Raw genomic sequence first — 23,712 nt, forward strand, 5'->3', positions numbered from 1 at the left:
TCAGATGCGCCAGGTAGCACAGGGCAGTTCCCAGCATGGCTTCATCCTAATGGAAATCCCCAAACAAGAACTGGGTCCCCTGGGGAGCCACCAGTGTGCCCAGGGAGTGAGGAGCTGGGGGTCCCATCCTGCCCGCTCCGAGCTGGCCCTCAGCCATGGTCCCCATCTGCAGGGCACAGTGGCTTAGTGCAGCTTGCCTGCAGGACCCAAGTGGCTCCAGAGGTTGTGTCCAGGTGTGCTGGGGTGGCACGGTGTGTACAGGGTGGGTGCAGGGCCACCTCATGAGGTGGGTGGTGAGAAGGGGGAGACGCAGGGCAGGACCGCAGGTGACGGCAGCGCGCCCTTGCTGGTGGCATGCCTCGTGGCACTGCCAGCCAGAGGACTGCAGCAGGCAAAACTTTGAGGAAGGCAGGGAGAAGTGGTTGATCGTGTGTCTTCCTCCTGGCAAGCTGGCATGCAAATCATGATTCAAGTTCCCTTCTCTACAGGAAGCCCAAACACCATGGTCTTTGCCGAGCTGCTGGATGGTGCTCAGCTGTGACTGGCGCTGGTTCCACTCCAGCTCCAGCAAAATTTCCAAACCTCCATTTGGGTACAGCTCCAACTACCAGCCAGGGAATTAGCGGGACAGCAACGACTGGCACCAGGCTTTGGGCTGGGCTCAGCTCTCTCTTGGCACCACTCTTCAGCATCGGCATCAATGCGGCCTTGGGGCTGAGTACAGCCATAGGGAAGGAGCCAGCATTGCCTGATGCCTGTCTGTAACAAATGAGTTAAATGGCAGGCAAGCAATGGCAGCTCTTCTGCAAAGAAAATTCACTTGTTTCCTTGGGAAGCTTTGGTAATTCTGACTGCAGGTTTCAGCAGCAGACCCTGGAGCTGTAGATGATGCAAAGGTAGAAGCCATTAGCACTGGAAAGTAATTTTGGTTTGAGTTTTTGGTAATCCTCGTTGCTGGAGACCCCAAGGCATTTCTAAATTGATCATGCATTGTTATTACCAGATATCATCCCTATTTAAATGCTGTAACCACTTCCTTTGCTCCCCCGGTGTGTGAGCAGCAGCAGGCGCTGCACTGGCTCCTTCTTTCGTGTCTGGAAAGAGGAGCTCAAGGCTGGGGATTTTCCACAAGCCAGGATGTGCCTCCAAGCCAGGCAAAGTGCCTGGATGGTTTGCAGCTGGAAGAAGAAGCTCCTCAGAGGAGCAAACAGGACTGGGGAGATGCATTTGGATAACTAGGATGGGAGAGCAGAGGTGGGGGAGCAGCTCTCAGCTAAGCCCAGGACTCTGCTAGGGAAAGCACAGGGTGCGGGCACAAGTTACTGGGGGCTGCCTGAGATCTGCTCCATAGGAGCTTCTCCTAATTCAAGCTACATTGGCCATGGGGGTAATGCAAGGCGATACAGAGTTGGGAGAGTGACATTAACGGTAGCAGGACAAAGGCATGCCCACGGGCAGATCCTCTGGTGTAAAATTATGTCCACAACCTCCGTTATCTCCTTCATGACCCTGAGCCCTCTGAATTTTAGTGACTTTAATGAGACTGCTTAATTCTTCACAGCCGCAATGATTTAACCTACCCACCTCATGCAGCCAGTTCCATTTCCCCAAATCTCTAGAACAGAGCATGGGCTGTTGTTAATCTTGTTTTTTTTTTTTTGTTTGTTTTTTGTTTTCCTGCCATGTGCCATTTATTGCCATTGGCAATGGCATTTTGCCCACAACAGTGGGAACTGAGGTGTAACAGCGTGAACGTTACAAATCTTTCCAAACTTCTGACGACTCAGCTCCCTGTTCACATCCTTGCTTTCTGCCATCCACAGATAATTAGCTCCAAACCAAATCTCGTGATTTCCCTCCAGCTCACATCGTTATGAAATCGGGCAAGCACCTCTGCTTTCCTCACAAATATATCACGTTCATGATTGTCAAAAGAACTCGGAAGTGTAGAATTTTTTTTTTTTCATTTGTTTAATGTATGTGGGAAAATAAAAAACATTAGCATTTCTTATGCGTTCTTTTTAACCTCAGGGCATTTAATTTAAGGCACAACTTGGTACCGATTTTTTAAACTCCTGATCCAGTCCACATACTAGTGGCAGAGATGTACTCAGCTTGATGCACTGATCAGGTGCTGGAACGATTTTGCAGAAATGGAACAAAGCTTGGGGTTACACCCTCTTCTGAGGCTGACCTCGAGGTTTCATCTTTCACAGTGAAAACTGTACTGTGCTTACACTAAATCTGACTTAAAATACACCCCCCTCTCCAGAAAAAAATACTGATTTTCCCCTCTCCAAGTAAGAGGGGCGCATTAGCCTGTGAGCGAACAACCTTTTAGATTTCACAGAGCCTTAACGCGATGACTTGCTTATGCAGGCTGTGCACTAAACTATGGGCCTGCCCAAGGACTCTGATCCTAGGATTTACTTTTCTCACCAAAGTCCATAACAAACCCAGTGCATTAATTATGCCAAGAGAAAGCAAGAGGGGAAGAGATCTCTGGACAGCGCGTCATATCAGGAGCTTGTAGGCCTGGACTCGGTGCTGTTTGCCGTGTCTCTCACCTCCCGTGTAATCTCTTTGCTTCTCCCTGCCTCAGTTTCCCCTGTCCCCGCAGCACTGGCAGCGTGCCCCTGTTTGTGCACTGTTCCTCACTCCTTGCAGGCACTCTCCAAATGCTGAGCCGGGGCTTGCTGCGGTTTCCTACGCTGAGCAAACAAGAGTATTGTTATTGCCATTCACAGCGGGTGTATAGAGTAATTAAAATAATCAAAACCGTTTGCGAGTTTAGACGTAAATTCTGACATGTTTACGACCTGCTTGTTTTGATGTCTTTTGAGGCTACACCATGTTTTCACGACTTCCCTCTACTGACCCAGTTGCAGGTGGAAGCGCAGGCCACATTTCTGTCAGTCTGGTCCCACACACGAGGTCCCTGGACTCCACAAAACAAGGTACGTGCTGCCAGAAACCACCTGCTCCATCCCTCGGGTGCACCTGGCTAGCAGTCTTGTCATGGGGAACGAAACAGGGCATCTCATCCACCTTCGGTCTGACCTCAGCCACAGCCTTTTTTTGAAACAAAGCTGAGGGTTGGACGTGGAAAGCCATTCATTCCAAAGTGCCACTTGCAGAAATACCCAAAAGAAAAGCTTTGACCGTCTCAGAACCCCATTCTCAACAAAAAGTTGTCTGTCAAGAAGAGTACCTGAGCTTCACCCTGGTGGTGCTCCTAGGTGGGCTCCAAGGCAGTCCCTAACCCATTTCTGACCAGACAGTCGTGAACAAGCTGCCATTGCGGGTAGCATGCGCTAGCTGTCTTTTCCTGAGGATTAAAGACTCTCTTTAATCGTTCTTCCCATCCTCAGACCAGCCGAGCTGTGTGGAAAGAATGTCTGGGCTGTGGCTCTCAAGCACTGCTATCATCACCAGCCTTCGATGCTATCACCAGAAAACAACCTTTACTATGTCCTGAAAGTCTCTGCCTTCTTTATATTTGCTTTTTAGTGTGAAAATGTGGGTCTCCTTGTCTGAGAACTGAGTTCAAAAATTTGCTTGATGAGTCACTTCAGTTGCCACCACTTTCTTAGCATTTACTCAGATCTGCACTCCTCTGCCTTGGCCTAAACTTTTGACCCCTGAGAAGCATTTCATAGTAGTTTGGGCCACTATTATGTCAACAAGGAACTAGACAACCTTCAAATATAAAAATAAGCCAGGTCTCAGAGAAGTCCAGTGCATAAAGCCCCAAAAAATCATACCTGTTTGGAGCCAGCTGTGGAAGTGCTGAACAACACCACGGGAGCAGCAGGAGAGACAGCTATGGGGCAAGCTGATCAATGTCAAACGTACAGATAATTTGCACATTTTTGCATGATAGTGCACAATTTTGTGCATTGCTAGGTTGCTAGAACTCTCTTTTTGAACAACAAAAAAAATCTCTTTGGGTGAGGCCCCAAGGCCTCATGTTAAGGTCCAGGGCTAAGTCAGGGGAGATCTGTTCCTCCATCATCCTGTCCTTTAAGTGGTAGTGCCCACATGAAGAGAAAGTGCCCCAGGAGAGAAAGTCTTCAGCCTGTAAGTGAGAGCATTCACCAGCAAAGCAGGGCCACAGCTGCCAACACACCTTGTCATACGACGCTGTAGGTCACAGCACATCAGTGCCTGAATGCAGTCAGCGATCAGAATAACCAGACTTACGAGGTGGCTTCTTGTTCAGACCCACGTCTGTTTAAAGCCTCACATCAGGGAGGAAGGCACATCAAAATACTGATCTGGGCTTTTTTCTGCCCTCTTCCTTAGAGAACTACTTTCACTGGGAGAGAGCACAGGTCTCTGGCTTTCCTCCTTGCTACACCATATCACTTAGCCTTCAAGCAAGACTCTGGGAAGACATAGCAGATGGGGTATAGCAGATAACCAAAATAGTCCATTGTTTTCCTTTCTGTAATGTTACATTTAAGAGAGGTCATCACCTTCTCTCCTACCCACAGAAAGAAGTAATTGAAGCACTTGGGAACTCCCAGATAAAAGGAGTGAGCCGTGCTAAGAGTAAAGTTACATCTGTGGCTGCATTGGCTGTACGGCCACCTCATTTTGCAATTCATCATAGGTTCTCCTACATCCTCCACCCGCTCAGTAAGCCACACTGTGGTTATGAGACACAGAGCTTGTGAAACTCCCTGTGTTGGAGGAAGGAACACAGAGGAAGAGCCATGTTAACAGATGAAGCGCTGGTTGCTCTGTTCACACCACCCAGCATATAAAACAGGCATTTTGCTTCCTGACATAGAAACCTTCCCAAAATATTCTTCCCCAGCAGCCCCTCGAAAGGTGCCATTGTGGGCTAGCAGAAGAGCCAGGTGGGACTGAACCAAGATGTGAGCTCTTCTTAGGACGTGTGTGTAGACTCACTGCCATTCTTTGTCAATATTATTTTTTTATTATATATAAAGAGAATGTTACTGAATGTTTCCATCTGGTATTGGGATCAAATTTGGCATCCCATGTCATCCCACCAAACTTACAGTCTGCCTGTACATCACAGGTGGCTGTGAAGCAGTTTCCACTGGAAATTCTCTGAGGAAACAAGCAACATGCTCACCGTGCTAGAGAAAGGTTGTACCACTTTGACTGCAACCTCTTAACAAGCAAGACTTTCACAAAAGGCAATGATAGTTTTGAGCTTTAAAGTGAAAAGTCTACCAAAGGAAGCAGAGGTCTCAACAGGACATCCTATGGATGAGGCGGGAAGCACCACCTTGCCCAAGGGACCAGTGAAGGCTGGACAGAGGATGACCCAGGCTGCACAAAGCTCCACAGTGAGCCCTCCAATGCCCAAGATTTCTCAGTGGCATTCAAGAGATTGCCAGAGAGCTCAGTAATTATCACCCACGTCTACTGCTGGAAGCTGTTCTCACAGCACCTTGTCATTGTAGTCCCAAAGCTGGGACTTTATCATCTCTGTCAACTTTTTATAGCAATGAGATCAGTGGGCTATTTTATATAGGAAAAGTTTTTATTTATCAGCTCTAGTTTTCCTTCCTCTGATTATATACAGTATTCCCATAGTTCTAGATTGTGCGCATTTGACTAATTTTCTTCTACCTTTTTCTACCTATTGTTCCTCTAATATATTTTGTTTCTTATTCACTTATTTCTCTACTGAATACTCTTTTTAAATCTCTCTTCATATGGAAGCAGCGCCAAAGATATGAGATCACTTTTATTGCCTGCGCCTATAATTCCAGCATACCTTACACGAGATGGGCTGACTCAATCTGCTTTAGATAGCCTAAGGAAGGATGCATTAATGTTCTAGACAGCAGAACTGTAGTATCGTCCCTGATGCTATTCCTTTTACATAGCATATACGTGATTTTGTTTTGTTTTGTCTTGTTTGTTTGTTTTCCACTTGCTCCACTTTGACAAGATGCTTCACTGATTTCAGAAGGTCCAGATCCTTTTTTTTTTTTTTTTTTTTCTGGAATCTGTAAAGATGTTGTAGAAGTATGCATTTTACACTTTTTCTTCTGCTCTTCATTCTCTTCATTGTCTGTAACTGAAAACTCAAACTTAAATACAGTAATTGAAAACTCAAAGCCAGTAAAAAAAAGTAGTTTGTGGCCAACATTAGAAGAAATATCCAGCAAATAAACAGAATGGCAAGGTACTTCGGTGACAAAGAGAGACAGTGAGGGACCAATATTTTATAAATTTATTATTGGTTGCATGGGTCAGGTTTTGTCCACCCTCAGGAGCAACATTAGCAAAAACATAAATTTCACGTAACTTTCAGTCTAGCACCACACCTGTCCATACATCCTAAAGGCAGGCAGTGAGATTCTCTGCCCTAAACTCAGCCCATATATAACAGGCACATGCGGTGACTATGCTACACAGCCCCACAGTTTGGCAATGTCCTGACTGGGGTGATTGCCCACCTCCAAGGTTCAGGCTGCCTGGAGAGCTCTTTTCCTCCCGTTTCCAGGCTGTAGGCACACATTGCAGCAGTTTGCTTTCTGCTCTCCCTCCGTTAGCTCCTCTTCATCTAACCAAGAGCCCAACACATCTGCCCAGACAGAGCCTGCAGGCTTGGTGCAGAATCATTAATAGTGGAAGCAAATGTGATAATAAGAAAATAGTGCAGCTGCTACATGCATCTTTTTGTCACTGCAAAACAACTTTGAAGGAAAAAAATAAAAATGAAGAAAACACACAGAAGTCGAGAAACAGAGTTTTAAATTATGTTTATATGCAACTTCCCCAATACATTAACTTTAATCAGCATAGCCATGCTTTGTGTCATGCTGAGACTTTGCGGACAGCATGGCTAAAATAAGCCTGCCATTTCAGACCCAAAATGTTATAGGAATTTAAACATTTGTACCACAAAAAGGAGGCAAATTTCCTGATTACACTGAAATTGTAATGTACAAGTGCAGAAACCTCAATGGTAGTACTCAGTACTGATAAACCATAGATGCTTTGCACATACAAGGTGTTTTGATGTGGGAATCTGAAAGTATTTTTATAAATTCAGTATGCTTCCAAACACCACCTCTGCAGGGTGCTGGAGCAGAGTCATTCCCATTTTACGGAGAGAAAACTGGAGCACAGCAATTTGTTCAGGCTGACCCAGTAGACAACAGACAGATCTAAGCCTATGAGTAATGATTCCCCACTGTCTTGGGGGGGTGTACAGACAGCACGAGGGAACAGAGGCTCTCTGGGGTTTACTTTATGCAGTCTTGCTTTATGCATTTAATCTGTAGGCATCTTCATTCCTTCGTCATCAAATTTAAGAAGATTGAGAGTGCAGCTGTGTCAGTAGACTAATGTATTCATTATTTCAATGTGTTTTGAAGACAAAAACTGCAAAGAACACAGACAAATCTGGTGCATTTCATATGAACTAAGAGGTGTTGGTAACAATCGTTACAAACAGACTAGACTACTTAGTACCTAATTTCTACCAACATTACCAAAAAATTGTAGAATTTGCATTGTTTTTTTTTACAGCTGTTCTGCAGAGATACTGAGAAAAAAATGCTGTGTTAACAGATTATCACCTATAAAAAAGCCCACTAAAAGTGATTTTTAAAGCCTGGGTATGAATAAGACTGATCCTTTCATGTTTTTTAAAATGTTTCAAAGTCTTTATGTCTGAGTCCACATACATGTTACTGTTGCTGGAAAAACATTCATTTCATCATTGTGTCTTTTATCTGGTTTTAAAGATGATTATCATTGTGATATCTGTTTGCTGCTTTGGCTTTGTTTATTTGCTTCGTGGAGCACAAGCAAAACTAAACTAAGGAGTGTCCAGGTTTCAGTTTTAGTGAGTGCTAACCATCACGTATGCATCTGTCCAACACCACAACATTATAAACAAAGTTCCTTAACAGTTTCAGGTTATTTCACGTACGAGATATTAATCCATATTTGAGATCTAATAATCTCATTAGAAGCAAGAATTCATTGTGGCTCTGTAACAAGAGACTCCAGCAGATCAATGGATCTCAGTCTTTGTCACATCGGAGTGGTATCAGTGTTACCTAGGCAGATAATCAGATGCATTAAGTTTCAGCAGGATTAGTTCAGCCACATGAGCCAAATGAAATGAAATTTGCAGCATGCCATGCAGTAACACTGAATGCAAAAAGGTTTTTGTTATAACCTCCCATTCAGTTTGCTCATCTCCACCCAAATGTGAGGATTTCTGTCCCTAGGATGCTCATACAAGCCGGTGATACGGCATTTAGCACAGCAAGTCAGGACACAGAGGTAAAGGATAAGCAGGACACACAGGACACACAGTGGTACATGGCAAAATCTGTCTGCTGCAGCCAGGAGAGAAACCTGGCAACAGGTCAACTTTCTTTCTAGCTACAGTACCCTACAGCCTGATGGCTTAGCTTAGCCATATGTTTTAACTGAGATTAAAGCATCCTCTAGGACAAGCATGTTTGCAGCTCATCACTGATCATCCTAATTGGGAAAAAGAAAACAGGTGTACTTCAGGTAGGTGCCAGCCAGGGAGCAGAGCCCCCCATTTCCCTAATTCAGGCAGGGTTGTATCTGGATCACGGACCACTGGGTGACTTGGGCTCAGCTCTGCTGGCACGGTCCCCAAAGCAACTTGTGATCTGGAAGTGGTTTGAGGTGAGGGTGGTAACGCTCGTACATCCCTTACCAAGGCAGCAGGACCGTGCAGCTGCTGACTGAGCCCAATTTAGAGCATGACCGACTTACCAAGGAACAGAGATGCGCAAGAGGTTTTGATGTAAAATGGTATTCCTGCTCACTGCTACTGGTCTCAGTATTTCGGACCCAAATTTCAGAATGCATGAGCCCTCCAGACAGTATTTCTTACAGCTTCGTAGCACCTGAAATTTCAGAGGGCACACACAACTCCATTTGCATGCTTAACCTCTCGTCTGTTCATTATTGAGCGGGCTGGGATGCTATCTTAAGATAAACAGAGAAACCAACAGCTCCCAAGCCAGAAATTTTTTATTTCCCGATGACATTAAAAAATAAAATAATAATAATAATTAAAAAAACAAAACAAAACAAAACAAAACAAAACAAAAAAAAAGCAAGCAGAAACATCACAGAGATCGCAAGAGAAACAGAACTGAAAGGAGCGCTCGTTGCCCCTCCGCCTGCAGTGCGCCCCCCTCAGGGCGCCCAACGGCAGCCCGCCCCGCACCAAGATGGCGCCGGGCTGGCCAGGGGCCACGGGACGGAGCGCGCATGCGCATACCCTGAAGCCGCCGCAGGGCCGCGGCGGTTGCCCGGGGAAACGGCCGCACGCGGCTGCGCACCGCCGCGGCAGGGAGGACTAACGGGCGCCGCGAGCGACGTCAGCGGGCCTCCGCCACTAGGAGCGCGGCGCGGGCGCCGGCGAGGTTCCGTTGCCATGGCAACGGGCAGGCAGCCTGGCCCGCCCAACGGCCGCCCCGCAGCGGCGAAGGCGTCGCCATGGTGAGTAGCGGGGCCCGGCCCGGGCCGTGCGGCCGGGGGCAGCCGCTGCGCGGGGCCGTTCGCTGCTGCGGGGCGGCCGGGGGCTGTGCCTGCCTTTTAGCGGCCTTCTCTCAGGCATTAAAATAGGCACGTACGTGAAGGGCTGCTTGGGCAGACCTCAAAAGACTTAATCCTTCCTAATGTGTCCTGAAAATGTTTGCCTCGGGACAGCAGGCTGGTGGGAAGCGATCTGGTGATCGCTGAAGGTTTCACGTATAAACCAACCAAGAAACGTAACATACTGTCCAATGTGTTTTTTTAGTGCGCCTTTAAAAGTTACATTGTTCAACTACGTTATGTACATGGACATGCAATACAAAGATAAATTTATCCAACAGCATCCTCTCCCCTAAAGCTCCTCGGATTCTGATCCCTTATAACCTTTTCTTTCTGACTGTGATCATCTCCGATGTGGTATGACTTCTGGGTTCTGGATGTTGGTCGCTTGGGGGAGCACTTAAGCATGTAGGGGTTAGACATGAAAATATGGTTATTTTTTAACATACCTGCCAATACAACAATCCTTTGAAAGTAAGCGCAGAAACTAGTTGGGGGGTAACTCTTGGCAATACTTAAGTTCCTTTTTACTTATTTCAGTGTGTATTTGTATGCTTATAATGAAACAACAAGTATAAAATACAAAATATGGAATGCAGTAAGCTGAAGGGGTTGCTGAAATTGTTAAATTGTTGTATCGACCTTGCACAATAAGACTCAGCTCTAGCCACAAAATCAAGGCTTCAATATCCTTACCTGTATGCGTTTATCCTGTACCCTTGCATCTGCAGGCAGAGCTAGGCCTCAATGAGCACCACCAGAATGAAGCCATCAGCTACATGCGCTTTGCTCGTTTCAAGCGTGGCCTGTGTCTCAAAACAGTGGATTCTTGCTTTCAGGACCTTAAGGACAGCAGGTAACACAAAGGGGTTCTGTCTTACATGATAAGATGGGGGGAGCAAGGACAGAGCAGGATGCGCTGGAAACAACTGCAGGTTTAAATGCTTTATGGGGTAATTTTTTCTCAGTTTACATGTATATATTCTTACTGAGGAAGAAAGACCCAACTTTTCCAAATGTCACAAGTCAGTTCCTTTTAATACTGAGTTATTTGGATTCTTAGGAGACAGAGACAGTGTGACATTTCTCTCTATCTTATTTCTGGTGTGTAAATTTGATGCATGGCTATAGTGGAAGTAGTATTCGTGCTTTTTAAGTTACCAAGATAATTTAAATGTAAAAACAAATTAGTAATGTTGTTGTTTAATAACTAATGACAGAGGATGTTTTCAGGAGGACGTTTAATTATATACAAGTGATGTGTAGTGGGGTCTCACAACATCACAAAATTGTTATCTTGATCATATATGACTCACCTTGACTTCTCTGTCTAGACTTGTTGAGGAGACCTTCACAGTTGATGAGGTGATAGACATGCTGGATGGGCTGCAGACTGTTGTACACAGTGAAGTGGAGTCCGAGCTCATAAATACAACTTACACCAATGTTTTACTTCTGCGCCAGCTCTTTACGCAGGCTGAGAAATGGTACCTTAAGTTACAGACAGACATCTCTGAATTGGAGAATCGGTAACATATACTGGGCTATATAAAATGTCTTTCAGTAATAAGAAAACTTCCAAATGTTGATTATTTGCATTCTTTTCCTAACCATAGAAACCTACTCTTTTCCTGTTTTATCAATGAGAGGTTAATTTCAAGACTTCTATCTGTAAATTAGTGAGATACATGATGCTTTCAAATTTGTCAGGAAGATGCTTTTATTGATAATGTTCATACTCGATTAATTCATTCATTATGAGCAGCTAGTAGGGTTAGACTAAAAAGCATGTATTGTCTAAGTAGATTATATTTAAACCGAGGATGCCAAGTGTTGTAATTCTAATGCATCTTCCCTACCATTGTATGATGTTACCTGCAGCATTTTTTGCATTTGCTTGGGACTTCATCCCATACTTCTAAGGGGAATCAGATAAGCAACAATGAGCATCAGCCTGGTAAAATGTGTATCATAGCATAGTTCATTTAGTAAATAAATGCCTCCTTTTTTTTTTCTTTTTTTTTTCTTTTTGATTTCAAGAGAACTGTTGGAACAGGTTGCTGAATTTGAGAAGTCAGAATTTACTTCTTCAAACAAGAAGGTAGAGTTTTATTTGAAACTATAATAATCAAATGCCATGTGGTGTCATGACAGATGTTTTAAATATTTTAGTGCTGCATCTTGGGTGTGGCTCTGACTTACCTTGTATGGTTAACAATGCATCTTATTTGTTTTGTAGCATAAATACATATTTAGTTAATACGTATTATATTTGAACACTTAAAGTAAGAATTAAAATTATTTTGACCTCTGTATATATTTTTGATGCTTAAATATTTTGGCTTTTTTTCTTAACTTTTTTTGTCTTTTGGTTATTGCAGCATGGGTAGTCTTCTATAAACTCAAGTTCACAATCCTTTTCTGATAATATGTAGTATTTTTGTTTATTTGGAAGTGGCATATGTAATTTAGGAGCCAAGGTAACAGTAAAAAATTAACTAGACAATCATTTGTTTGAACTGACTATTAATTGTTATTTTACAGACTAAATGAATACTTTTCTTCCTCCTAGAATTCTGTATAATGTAATTTTTAAACATTTATTATTTCTTTAGCCCAGTGCAGATCTCATTAAACCCAAATTGGCTCCAATAAATGAAGGTGGGTCAGAGCTGCTAAACAAGGTAAGGATTTGTCCCTTGATGCAGTTGTGGTTGATGACTGTTCTGACTGTTCAACTGAACTGGAATTACTCTGGACATACTCTACAGTAGTATGTCTGTAATGTCCCCGTCACTATTTCAATGTCAATGTAACATAAAGCAATATAAAGCAATGTAACATAAAGCAAAATGCTAATAAATTAATTTTGTAAAGCATCATCTATTTATTGTGTAATTACAGCCTTGCATGTGTATTGCAATATTGAACTTCCTTTTGCAAAGACATTTTGGGCTTTGTAATTATTTATTTTTCCATTTATGAGTTTAATTAGTAGAAACCAGTAAATAATTTGTTTTATGAGGCTGGCTTTCCAACAAGGAAATAAATTAAAATGTTTATCTGGCTGTTAGGTTATTGGGCATGTTCTTTGTCACTGGAAGTCAATCCTGTTACATGCAGTCTTTTTTGTTATTGTTGTTGTTAATAGCTTAAATTCCTCCTAAAAGAATAGACTCTTCAAGAATTTGGAATTTAATAATTTTGTAAATATCTGATTTATTTCCCACTTGTTAAAGAATTTCAGAATAATAAGAAACATTCTTATATTAATGTTTTCAATTGTTTTTATTGTGTAATGAACTCATTTAGTACAATCAAGCTCTTTTTAAAATGTCACGTTTCTTCCAATACACTTTTAATATATGGGGAATCCAAAAATTTTGTGAGGAGTTGTGTTTTCTGTCTTCTAACCTGCATTACCAAATGATCTATCAAGCACAATGTCTGAATCAAGTTGTTGTTTCCTTGTAAAATAATTAAAACATTGATCTTAAATGTATGTTATGGCTCAGGGTAGTTATTCTTCAAAAATAAATTAAAAATTTGTCACACAATGGGTTTTTGTAGAGCACATACATCTAATGATTTTTTTTTCCAAAAATACAGTTAATTTATTATGACTGATAAAATACACTTATTTTATATAACACCACGCTCAGGGGCGTGGTTTAGTGGGTGATGGTGGTGGTAGGGGGATGGTTGGACCAGATGATCTTGGAGGTCTTTTCCAACCTTAATGATTCTGTGATTCTGTGATTCCATGTGACACAGAATATAATCTGAGTTAACCTGGTATTTGTCTCTCTTAAAACAGGAACCATAAGTAAATTCTTATCTGCCTGTTGATTGAAAATACAAGCAATAAGCAGCAATGAGATTTTCATCTCTAACCATGCAATTTGGTTTATTGAGGATCTTGATACAAGATGCTGAACTGGCAAATCCTAATTCAGTAAAACACGTGCTAAATTTAAATGAGAGGTTCTGTAGATTACAGTAGAACTGGAGACTTAAATTTCTTGCTGACTGAGGCAGAAAACCCAATAATTTGCAAGATAGGCTTTACGAAATCAGGAGTCCTTATCAGCAAGGCCATTTTTATGAGCATTTACAAGCCTGCTTGCTTTCAAGTAAGAAAATAGCTTAGGAAGTATTTGGAAAATTCAAAATAGCACGAGATTGTTCACAAACTTTCTTTTTTATTTGCTCAAAGACGGTTGCTTGTCTCCAAGAAGAAAATGAAAAGCTGAAGACCAGACTGAAGACAATAGAAACACAGGTATATTTCCTGTAAGCTTGGGTAATTAATACTGTTTACATATTAAAGAAATCAAAATAAGAGTTCCATGACTATTATTTTCAAATTTTCAAAGTTTTCAGTTAAAATATATTTACTTTATAATGTATCACAGGCTACAGCTGCATTAGATGAAAAGTCCAAACTGGAGAAGTCACTGAAGGATTTACAGATGATCCAGGGAGATCAGAAGGTAAATATGACTAAGATTTGGGTCTCTCACTACAAGAGGGTCACTGAAGTGCTGGAGCATGTCCAAAGAAGGGTAACAAAGCTGGTGAGGGATCTAGAGAATGAGTCTTTTGAGGAGTGGCTGAGTGAGCTGGGGTTGTTTAGCTTGGAGAAGAGGGGGCTTGAGGAGACCTAATTATACTCTACAATTTCCTTAAAGGAGACTATAGTGAGGTGGAGTTCGGGCACTTCTCCCTAGCACCAAGTAATAAGGCAAGAGGGAATGACCATAAGTTGTGGCACGGAAGGTTTAGGTTGGATATTAGGAAAAATGTCTTCATTGAAAAGGTTGTGAAGTATTGGAACAGGCTGCCCAGGGAAGTAGCTGAGTCACCATCCCAGAAGGTACCCAAAAAACATGTAGAAGTAGACCTTCAGAACATGGTTTAATGGTGGATTTGGCGGTGCTGGGTTAAAATTTGGACTAGATCTTAGAGGTCTTTTCCAACCTAAATGATTCTGTAATTTCCACCCCGCTCCCAGTGTTAAATAATTACTACTGTTGCCTGTACATCTGAAAAGTAGGTCTGTATGCTGTGTTTCTTTTATGGCAGATGCAAAATTTCAGGTTAGTGTTGTCACATTCCTGCTGACATTGTCTAGTTCTTGCTGGACTGTCAATTAGCAGATAGTCCAGTATGTTAGCTTATTTTATGACATACATCTCGTGTCACATAGATCGTGATAAGTTACTATCAGAAGTATTATTCCAGATACTGTCAGGGAATAGTATTCCAGAATACATATTCTTAAGAGCAATGTTTGCATTAACAGATAAAGATTTATTGCTGTTTTTCTTCCTATTTAATCTGGTGTTTTGTTTGTTTGTTTGTTTTTGTGGCAAAAAGAAAACAATAATTCTTTCAAACATTTTCACACTTAACTTGATATAGACGTATACAAGTCAGACTTGTTTCATCTCAGTTCACATTTTATAAGCCTAAATGCTTAAAGATCTATCCCGATCATATATTCCTAAACATTAATTGAAGTTTATGTAGTTCTACTCATATTAATGCACTGTCAAAATGGTTCACCATAGATTTTTACTACCCGGAAATTGTTGATCTTTTCTGCAAATCATGATTCAAACATGGTGAATTGTTGCTTCAGAAAAGAGCATGAGAAAGTAGAACTCGTGTAAAAATTGACAAATAATCATTTCATGTCACATTAGGGTTTTTTGTCTGTTCCTTTGTTTTGATAATAACTAGATTTTTCTAAAGTTTGTTCATGTTCAGTTGTTTCTTAAATCTAAAACATTTACGTTCAAACGTCTGACAAAATTAGAACACCTTAATCCTGTTGTTTTGAGAAACTTTTTTTTTTTTTTAATTCCTGCCATATGTACAGACTTGAAACAAAGTTCAGTATCATAAAAATTTTCGTTTTAATTTTCATATTGTAATCCTGCTTTCTTTTTATTTTGCTTTCTAATTGGTTTATGGTATGTACTTGGCTTTCTTAGTATGTTTTAGTAACTTCCAAAATCTTTATCCAATAAATAATATTTAATAGGGAACTGGTATTGTCTTTCAGGCAAATATTTTATCTTTTTTGTTAAGCCTTGAATTATTAAAGGTTTAATATTAGAGGGTTTTATTAAATCCTGGATAATCATGCTTGTAGTTTTAAAAGAATGGGAGCAAATCTCATCCTACTTTTCTGGTTAAATATGAATGTCCTGAATGTCAGGGTGGTGACAGAGTTATCTACAGCTTTCATGTTCTAACTTGCCCTCTCTAATCTGTCACCTTCTTCTCCAGCTCTTACTTTCTTTCTGGGCATGTATATGCGGTTGAAACTAGCTAGCAGATACAGCATAGACATATACAACTGTATTTAGTTAATGATTACATTAGTTGTTTGGAGAAAATGCTAAATTTTATCAGGTTTCTCTTCATATTTTTATAAGATGGGTGTCAATAAAATTAACCCAGTTGTACATTAAGCAGTAGTTCTCAAACTATCTTTAGACAAACATGTCATGAGTGCCAAACCACATTTTTTAAGGACTAGCTGTTAGCTCAGCAGACTTTGTCTATTTTATTTTCTTTTTTTTAATAGATCAATACGGTTCCACAGGCCACGTGCGGACCACACTTATGGAGCAACTGCTCTGTTGGATCAGTCTAGCATGAGGATTTCGAATTTTTGTGCCATTTTTTCAGTACTACAGTTCAGAATAGATAGGTATCTATGCTATACATACTAATATACTAAACATAGACAGAGGAGCAGAGCTTCCTTTGTTCTCAAGTTTTGTGCTTCTTACTGTGCCAGTGGTTCAGCCTCATCCTGAGTCATTAGACTTTTGAGAGTTTGAAGTCCAGTTTTTATACCTGAGAGGGTTTTTTTAAAACGGAAATCCATAGAACAGTTACATGAATATAATGTTTTGTGACCCAGGACTTTCTAGAAAAGTTTGGATTGTTTCATCTGACAAGGAAAACGTAAAGTTGCTTCACAAGCAACTATGGAGGCTCTTCTTGTATTTCATCTGAGAACAGTGCAGTATCGGTACCTGGCTGATAATATGATCCTTAACGTTTTCACCCATTCCTACAAAGCATTACCCGAATGGCTTTTAAAACAGCTGCGATATATTACCCACTTTAAAAACACATTATAGCATAGATGATGTTTTAATCTTACTCTGTAACTTTCTGTATGCTGAAAACCTTGTGATATGCTTCATCATGTGCCTAATGCCTAGAGAAGTAAAACAAGATCATGAAATCCCAGCTAGTTCAGCTATCTTTAAAATGCATTTATTTACATGCAGGTTTTTTAAGTTAAAAATTTTGTAGTGCTTTAACTAACTTCATTAGTTAACTCACTTTCTAAAATGACTTTGTTAATTAAAGCACTTCTAGTTTATGCTTTACAGGAAAAGAGTGAACATTATTCATAAAAATTAAGGTGTACCTATTTTATGTGGAATTTTGCTTTTGACACTTTAAATATTTCTTCTCTTGCATTTAACATATTTTAAATATTTCTTCTTTTGAAGACAAACGTAAACAAGGATATCACTGAACTCGAGAACAGAGTGGCAGCTTTGAAATGCCAGTTAGAGAAGACTTTGAATGATTCTACTGCAAACCAAAAATCCCTGGAGGAGAACTTGGTGATGACAAAGCATGACTTGCTTAAGCTTCAGGATCAGCTATCCACAGCTGAGAAGGTTGGCATTTCATTGTAATGTAAAGATGAGCTTCTTACTCACTTTTTACCTGATTAGTAAATTAAAAAGCACATGCTACAGGACACAGAGTTCACTGGGTCACATTGGTGCTAGTGTATTTTTTGTTATTTCTTTGGAAAATGTTTTATGTGTAGAATAGCAAAACCACAACTAACTGTGTGGTTGTAATGAAATTAATATTTTAAAATCACCTCTTTGTCTGCATATTCATTTTTGAACGAAGACAGTGTTCCCAGTCTTCAGAAGATTTTAGCCTGCTTTCCACAGAAAATGAAGCTTGTATTTCTCTCTGTCCCAGTAATATCATCTGAATCTACTAGCTGATTTCATCTAAATTTGAATAAGGAATAGAACTGCTATTCTGAAACTTGAGGGGGAAAAGAAGATCATATTTTAAAGAGTATTAGCATGGTTTTCATAATATGCACATAATATGTTGGTGTTATTATCATATAGGAATTAGAGAAGAAATTTCAGCAAACAGCTGCTTACCGCAACATGAAGGAAATTCTTACTAAGAAGAATGAACAGATAAAGGATCTACGTAGAAGGCTTTCCAAGTAAGTGGTGCTGTTCTGCCTGTCCAAACAGGATCCGTATTCTGCTCCTATTTTGTTGTTGTTGTTCTGTCTCTAAAGCAGACTGCAAATTTTCCCTTAAAAAGAATTTCTATTAGGCTGTTCCCCGATTTTTGACAAGCCAGTCCTTTTAATGGATATGAGTTGAATGGGACTGAATTGTGCATGCAACCTTAGCTATTGCCTACCAAGTAACGTAGTATGGAGGGGATACAAAATATTGGTGAGTGCGGTAGGTAAGCCCCCAGAACCTAGACAAAGAGATACAGAAGGGAGATGTACGAGCTTTACCTTTTTTCTTCCACAATTCCTGATGGGAATGAGAAGTGCATAGTATGTAAGCATGGTTAGGCTCATATTGGATAAACGAGGATACACCCTGTCCCTTATGTTGGGCAGAAGACCCCAATAGGGTCATTCTGCAAGTGGCAAGTGAGCATTGACAACGATGCCTTAGGTCTATGCTGTAGGAGGACAGAGGTGGAACTTTTAAACTTCTGTTTAAACTTCTGCTTGTATCTAGGGATTTGTGGGTAAATTCCAATTTATTCTCTCATTCTACTATTTGGTAAACTGGCCAATTTTAAAAGGAGCAAGTAATCTGGAAAGTATATACATTTATCTGTGCCCTAAGTCATGTGGTGCACCTTGACAGGAATTCATTGCTAATGGGAGCAATTCATTACTTGGGTTTTGTATGTTCTTTAGAGATAAAATGTCTCCTGACTATTTTCTATTCTGTTATTTATTTTTTCATCCTCAGATATGAGCCAGAAGACTGAGATACCAAAACCATCTTATCTATCAAAAGCTGCCATAGAGGGAAGATGTAGACCAGCGTTATTTTTTAACATTTTTTGTTTTGAATGGTTTATTCTATGTTTCTAGTGCTTAAAATAACTTCCTATTAATACTAAAAAAGATGCTGAAACTTCTACCTTACTACCTTATAGATTTGCAATTTATAGCTGTTAGCTTACATAGTCATGTTTTTAATTAACCATTGACATTCCTTGAGAAATAGCAAACAGCAACTTATTGAAGAACTGAGACAATTCTTTACAAAGAAAGGAGTTTATTTTTGTTAAGAAAAGAAAAATAAAAACAAGCACCAGGTTTTTATATTGTTGTCTCTGAGGTGAAAGCTCGAGTTATGTTTGTATAGTTCACATAGCCATGAAGCAGCATTATATGTGAAAATTGCATCAGTAAAAGTAAAAAGGAAAAAAATAAAAAAACATGCTGATTCCATAGCATTATTTCACACTGAATAGCTGATCCCTTAACAAAATGTGACCAGTAACATTTTGCTAGACCGTACTCATTGGGTGAGGTAAATATGCTTTAGAGGGGAAGCACTAGACCCTTTCAGATAAAACCACTTATTGGATCTATGATCTTTCCCTTTAAATAATTTGAAACAAATGTGAACATTGGAATACTGGTTCTGATTGTTCCAGTATTCTCAATGTTAAGATGACAATCTGAAAAATCACAAGGAAGTTGCTAATGGAGCAGCTTTCTCAGGAAATACGTTACTTTAGATATTTTCACCTCATTATTTGTAACCTCACCAGAAAACAGTTTACTGCTCTCAAAGTCTTTTATTTGTAATCCTCTGCCTTGAATTTATCTGGCAGCCTCTTAACAGTGCATTTTACTTGTTCATCTTTCTCTGTTCATATGTATGTTGTATATTTCTCCAAATAAAACCATTATGTTTTCAAACATCTAATATTTAAGGAGTTTTTCTGTTATTGCTGCTGTTGGTTTTGTGTTTTTTGTTGTTGTTGTTTTTATATGAATGTCTTATATTTCTTTTAAATATTTGTAGAAAGTACTGCCAGATCAGTAAAAGATCTTGCTAGAAATGCAGAGGTATAAATAACAGATTCACGCCCAGAGCCACACCCCATCAAACAGCAGTGAAAAAGTGTTTCAGTGGCAGGGCTGGGAAGAGGTGCTTGTGTCAGAGAAAATGACACTTAACAGTACTTGTTCTGGGAGCTGCTTGAGCTGCAATGGATCATTTTTCTTCACTCTTTCTCGAACAGGCAAAGTTGTTAAAATGGCTCTTTTAGTGGATTCCACAGTCAAATTTGCTGTACACTTGTAGTCTGTTGTCCTATTTCTCCCCACTGTTTTAGCAAGTATGGTTTGGAATAAAGTCTAGCATGTGTAGTGTGATACTATTGATGTAGTGTGACAGCAGGGCTTTGTGGGATGACGTGCTCCACATGAAAGGTCATTTAAATTCAGGAGAGTTTATTTTGTTCTTTGCATAGTCACAAAAATGTTATGTTCTTAACAGGGATGTACCAAAGAGCTTCCTGTGTTTCCTCACAGCAATTATGTTGACACCAACATGACGGCTTGTCTGGGTGAATACTGTGTTTTGCTCTGTAATGAAACTAATTTTAACAGGATCTGTTACTATTTCTAAAATGGCAAGCAAAGGGTGGAGAAAGGCTGCTGCTTTTCTCTTTTCTGGTGAATCCGTGGCAGTTGACTCAGCTAGACTATTAAATCTCTGATAGGCCTTCAGTATTTGGCTAGAAACCATTTCAACAAGCACATATGCTCTCCATTTCAGTCTCAATAAATGAGTAGGCCATAGGCTAGTGCAGTTACAGACCTTGTTATCTCTTCAAAGGAGTAAAGCAAATCTCACAGGGAGCTGTGCAGTGCAAAATCAAAACAATGACTTTGATTACCTATCTTGCAGATTGCCAGTTTAGTGAGTATGAGATTAGTGTGATTGCTGTCATTTGTATTGCTAATAGTTAAGTGAAAGGTCTTGCTTGGAGCTCTAGATAAACATACATCTGTCTGTCTGCCTGTCAGAGTAAACCTGGAGCATTATCCAACAGCAATGTTCTTTTTGTTGAGATAGATGTGATATTTTGAAGATGAAAATGACATCTGAACCTCTCCTGATCATGTCTGACATGTCTAAAACTTCACTTATTTCCCCACAGTGTAAATTCTAATCTTACTTTTACTAGCTTTTGTTCCTGGAAGTTTATTATACTGCTCAAATAGACGTCTTCTGCTTCTTCCACTCCAGCTGTTCCCAAGTTATGCGTGAAAGGAATATTTAAAAAGAAAATTTCTCCATAAGCAGCTGTTCTGCAGGAATTAACTCTTTTGTTGGTTGTTTTTGTTTATTTATTTTGTTTTCTATGTTTTGCTTGCAAACTGAAGAGCATTTTCTAAAGGAAAGAAATCTAGGTAGCTCAGGTTTGCTGGTATTAACTGTGACAGCCAACCAACAAATCTATGCTGCATCCATGACCTGAGTGCAGCAGTTGGTCATTAATAGATGAGTCAGCAGTGCTGCACGCTGCCTTCCTTATAAGACAGCATACTACCCAACATTCTTTAGCTGTTCATAAGGTACTCCTTAATGTTTTTTTCTCTTGTGGATAATAGCCATTCTTTTAATGTCATAAAATGGATGCTAATACATAAACCATAATCTGCAACAACTGCTCCTCTTTCATTTGATAGTCTGATGTCAGGACAGCTGCAATTTGGATACTTCCCACATAAGTAATTTTAGGAAAAGTGCGGTCATCTTTTTTATTATGCAGCCAAAATGTTTTTGAGATTCCTGAGTTTGATTTCCAACTTCTGGCATTCTCAAGGACAGCTCTTGTTTTCTGCATGGTATCAAATGCTGTCAAACCAGGCAAATGGTTCTTTCTGCCCCAGGAAATGAACATGAATCATCCTGGGGTGTAAGGTGGCTGAATGGATTGAACTCAAAAAAATTGAAGCTGCTCAAGGAGTGAAGGCATTTAAAACGTAATAAAAATGATTTAATGTCATTTCCAGATAAGTTTGCATGTAAGCAAGTAAGAAATATTTAGGGCAATTTAGTTTTTCAGAGGATGGGTCTGAGGACTGGGTGAACTAGATGCAATTCTCTGAAGCAGAACTGCATTGAGTACACCTTCGTGGAGGAAATACCCTAAAGATAAACACCGTCAAGAGATGATATCTGTGGTGCTAGAAAAAAGCCAGGAAAGAGAAAAGAAGGACTCTGCTCAGGCATGTTTTCTTGGGTATAAGGCCTCCATAAAGATGCTTTGTATTATCAGTCTCTGGAGACTGAGGTAGTGCAAAATGGCTTTAGGATGTTTAATGGGGTAGGTGTAAGAGTTCAGAGTACTGACCTCAAGGATATCCTCTACGGTTTGTAACCAAGCAGCAAGAAGTAGTGATAAGCAGGAGGAACCATTGCAATCCAGCAATCCTAATAGCTGCTTAGGGAAATAACCATACTCTCCAGCTACACCTGGAGCAAGCAACCAGTGGTGTCATGGCCTATGGGCTGTCAGAGATCTGGAAATCCACCTGGATTCTTTTTCTGTCATGAAGTGAAGAAACAACAGCATGTGCTACCATACGTGGGAGCTGCCATCTTGTCTGTATAGCGGCTTTCTTTGACAGGATCACTACCACGGACAGATACCATTTGCAGAGACTCCTCCAGTGGCTCCCTTTGCTCATCATCTAACAGGCTAGCAGCCAGCACATTTCCACAGGGAAGGCAGCGCCTCCAGGAATGGCAGGTACTGAACACCAGGCATGGCCCCTGCTGGCACTTCATACCCCTCTCATGTCTGGCTGACAAAGGTAAACCCTCTTGTGGTGGGCTTTTTTTAAATCTAGGGGACATAGTCCTAAATATTGGTTGGGGCTTTATATAGTAAAGGCTCCCAGGTGGAATTATCTGAGAGGCCTCTTCCACTGCTGTGTATTACTCCTCCTTCCCTTATTTCCCTCTCTTTCAGCCCTAAAATAAAATAAGGCTTCTCTCCTACCCTTGAATCACAGGCCCCAGCCTGTTGCTAGGACCCAGACTCCCTTTCTGTCTGCATTTTACATAGCTGGGAGGGGTGCTTGGCTTCTTACTGTACTGACATCAAGAGACAAAAGACAAGGATATTCAGTTGGCACCTTCAACTAAGTAATTCAAGTTTTGCTTCAGTGAGAAATGGGATTCTCTGCTTTGTTTAGCACCTTCTGATTAGGTTTACAGGGGGCAGCTCTCATGCCATCCCTGGCCTGCTCTGGGGATGAACCCCTACCATTTTTCACCCATTCCCCCTGACACACACTCTTGAATTCGTGATATACAGAGGGGGAAAAAGTTCTTACTAATCATCCTTTAACATGACCAATGAAATGATCAACATTTCTTGCTTATCTATTAAAGACTTATCTCTGTTCCTCCAGATAAAGCAGAAGTCCTCACCCAACCTAAAGGAAGGAAACCTAAAGAAGATAAAATCTTGACTTGCATCAGAAATAGCATCTTGATTTTCTGAGGTATGTGTGGAAAATCCTACAGCAAGAACCCAAGCTGTTTGTGAGACTGTCATGTATGAGAGAGGCAATGATTCATTTCATGTCATCTAAACTTCCTGATCTGGCCTGACCTGAGCTGAGGATGGCACACCTCTGTGCCTGCACAGCCTCCCACATCCATTAGTAAACTAGTTTGAAATGTAATGGGAAGGAGGTACAGAGCCAAGGAAATGTTTAACTTGATTATGCTCATCAGTAGCTGTAATCTATTCACACAGAAGCATCCCAAGTGCTGGTGATGCGCTATTTTTAAGGCTCTCCTTCCTGTGTGTTATTGAAAGCTGTCAGTTATTTATAAGAAATCCCACAGGCAGCAAGGGACATTTATTTTTTTAATAATTTGCAACAGTTTTCTTGATGTGGGATAGTTGCAACAGTTTTCTTGATGTGCCGTACCTGGAACTTCTCAGTGTGTCCTTCAGTTTAGTAGC

At 40.6% G+C, this 23,712-nt stretch overlaps 1 protein-coding gene and 1 long non-coding RNA gene across 4 annotated transcripts; both read left to right on the forward strand.

Moving 5' to 3' along the window:
* The first annotated feature begins 219 nt into the window (after positions 1-219).
* LOC118161585 lies at positions 220-6,118 on the forward strand. Of its 2 annotated transcripts, none has more exons than XR_004748089.1 (3): positions 220-822; positions 1,133-2,957; positions 4,497-6,118. It is a non-coding gene; the product is annotated as an uncharacterized LOC118161585 (long non-coding RNA). The 2 variants fall into 2 exon arrangements; XR_004748090.1 differs by lacking the exon at positions 4,497-6,118 and adding an exon at positions 3,342-3,462 and having other exon boundaries at positions 1,133-3,163.
* A 3,219-nt stretch (positions 6,119-9,337) lies between these two features.
* LZTFL1 (leucine zipper transcription factor like 1) lies at positions 9,338-19,640 on the forward strand. Of its 2 annotated transcripts, none has more exons than XM_035317083.1 (10): positions 9,338-9,492; positions 10,320-10,444; positions 10,923-11,117; positions 11,629-11,689; positions 12,204-12,272; positions 13,805-13,870; positions 14,004-14,081; positions 17,133-17,306; positions 17,784-17,887; positions 18,669-19,640. In XM_035317083.1, exons 1-10 carry the CDS (start codon positions 9,490-9,492, stop codon positions 18,685-18,687), a joined length of 894 nt encoding a protein of 297 aa, XP_035172974.1. In that variant the 5' UTR covers positions 9,338-9,489; the 3' UTR covers positions 18,688-19,640. The 2 variants fall into 2 exon arrangements, with proteins under 2 accessions (XP_035172974.1, XP_035172975.1); XM_035317084.1 differs by lacking the exon at positions 9,338-9,492 and adding an exon at positions 10,064-10,086.
* The last annotated feature ends 4,072 nt before the right edge of the window (positions 19,641-23,712 follow it).

This window comes from Oxyura jamaicensis, chromosome 2 (assembly GCF_011077185.1).
Source record: "Oxyura jamaicensis isolate SHBP4307 breed ruddy duck chromosome 2, BPBGC_Ojam_1.0, whole genome shotgun sequence".
In the NCBI taxonomy this organism is placed as follows: Eukaryota; Metazoa; Chordata; class Aves; order Anseriformes; family Anatidae; genus Oxyura; species Oxyura jamaicensis.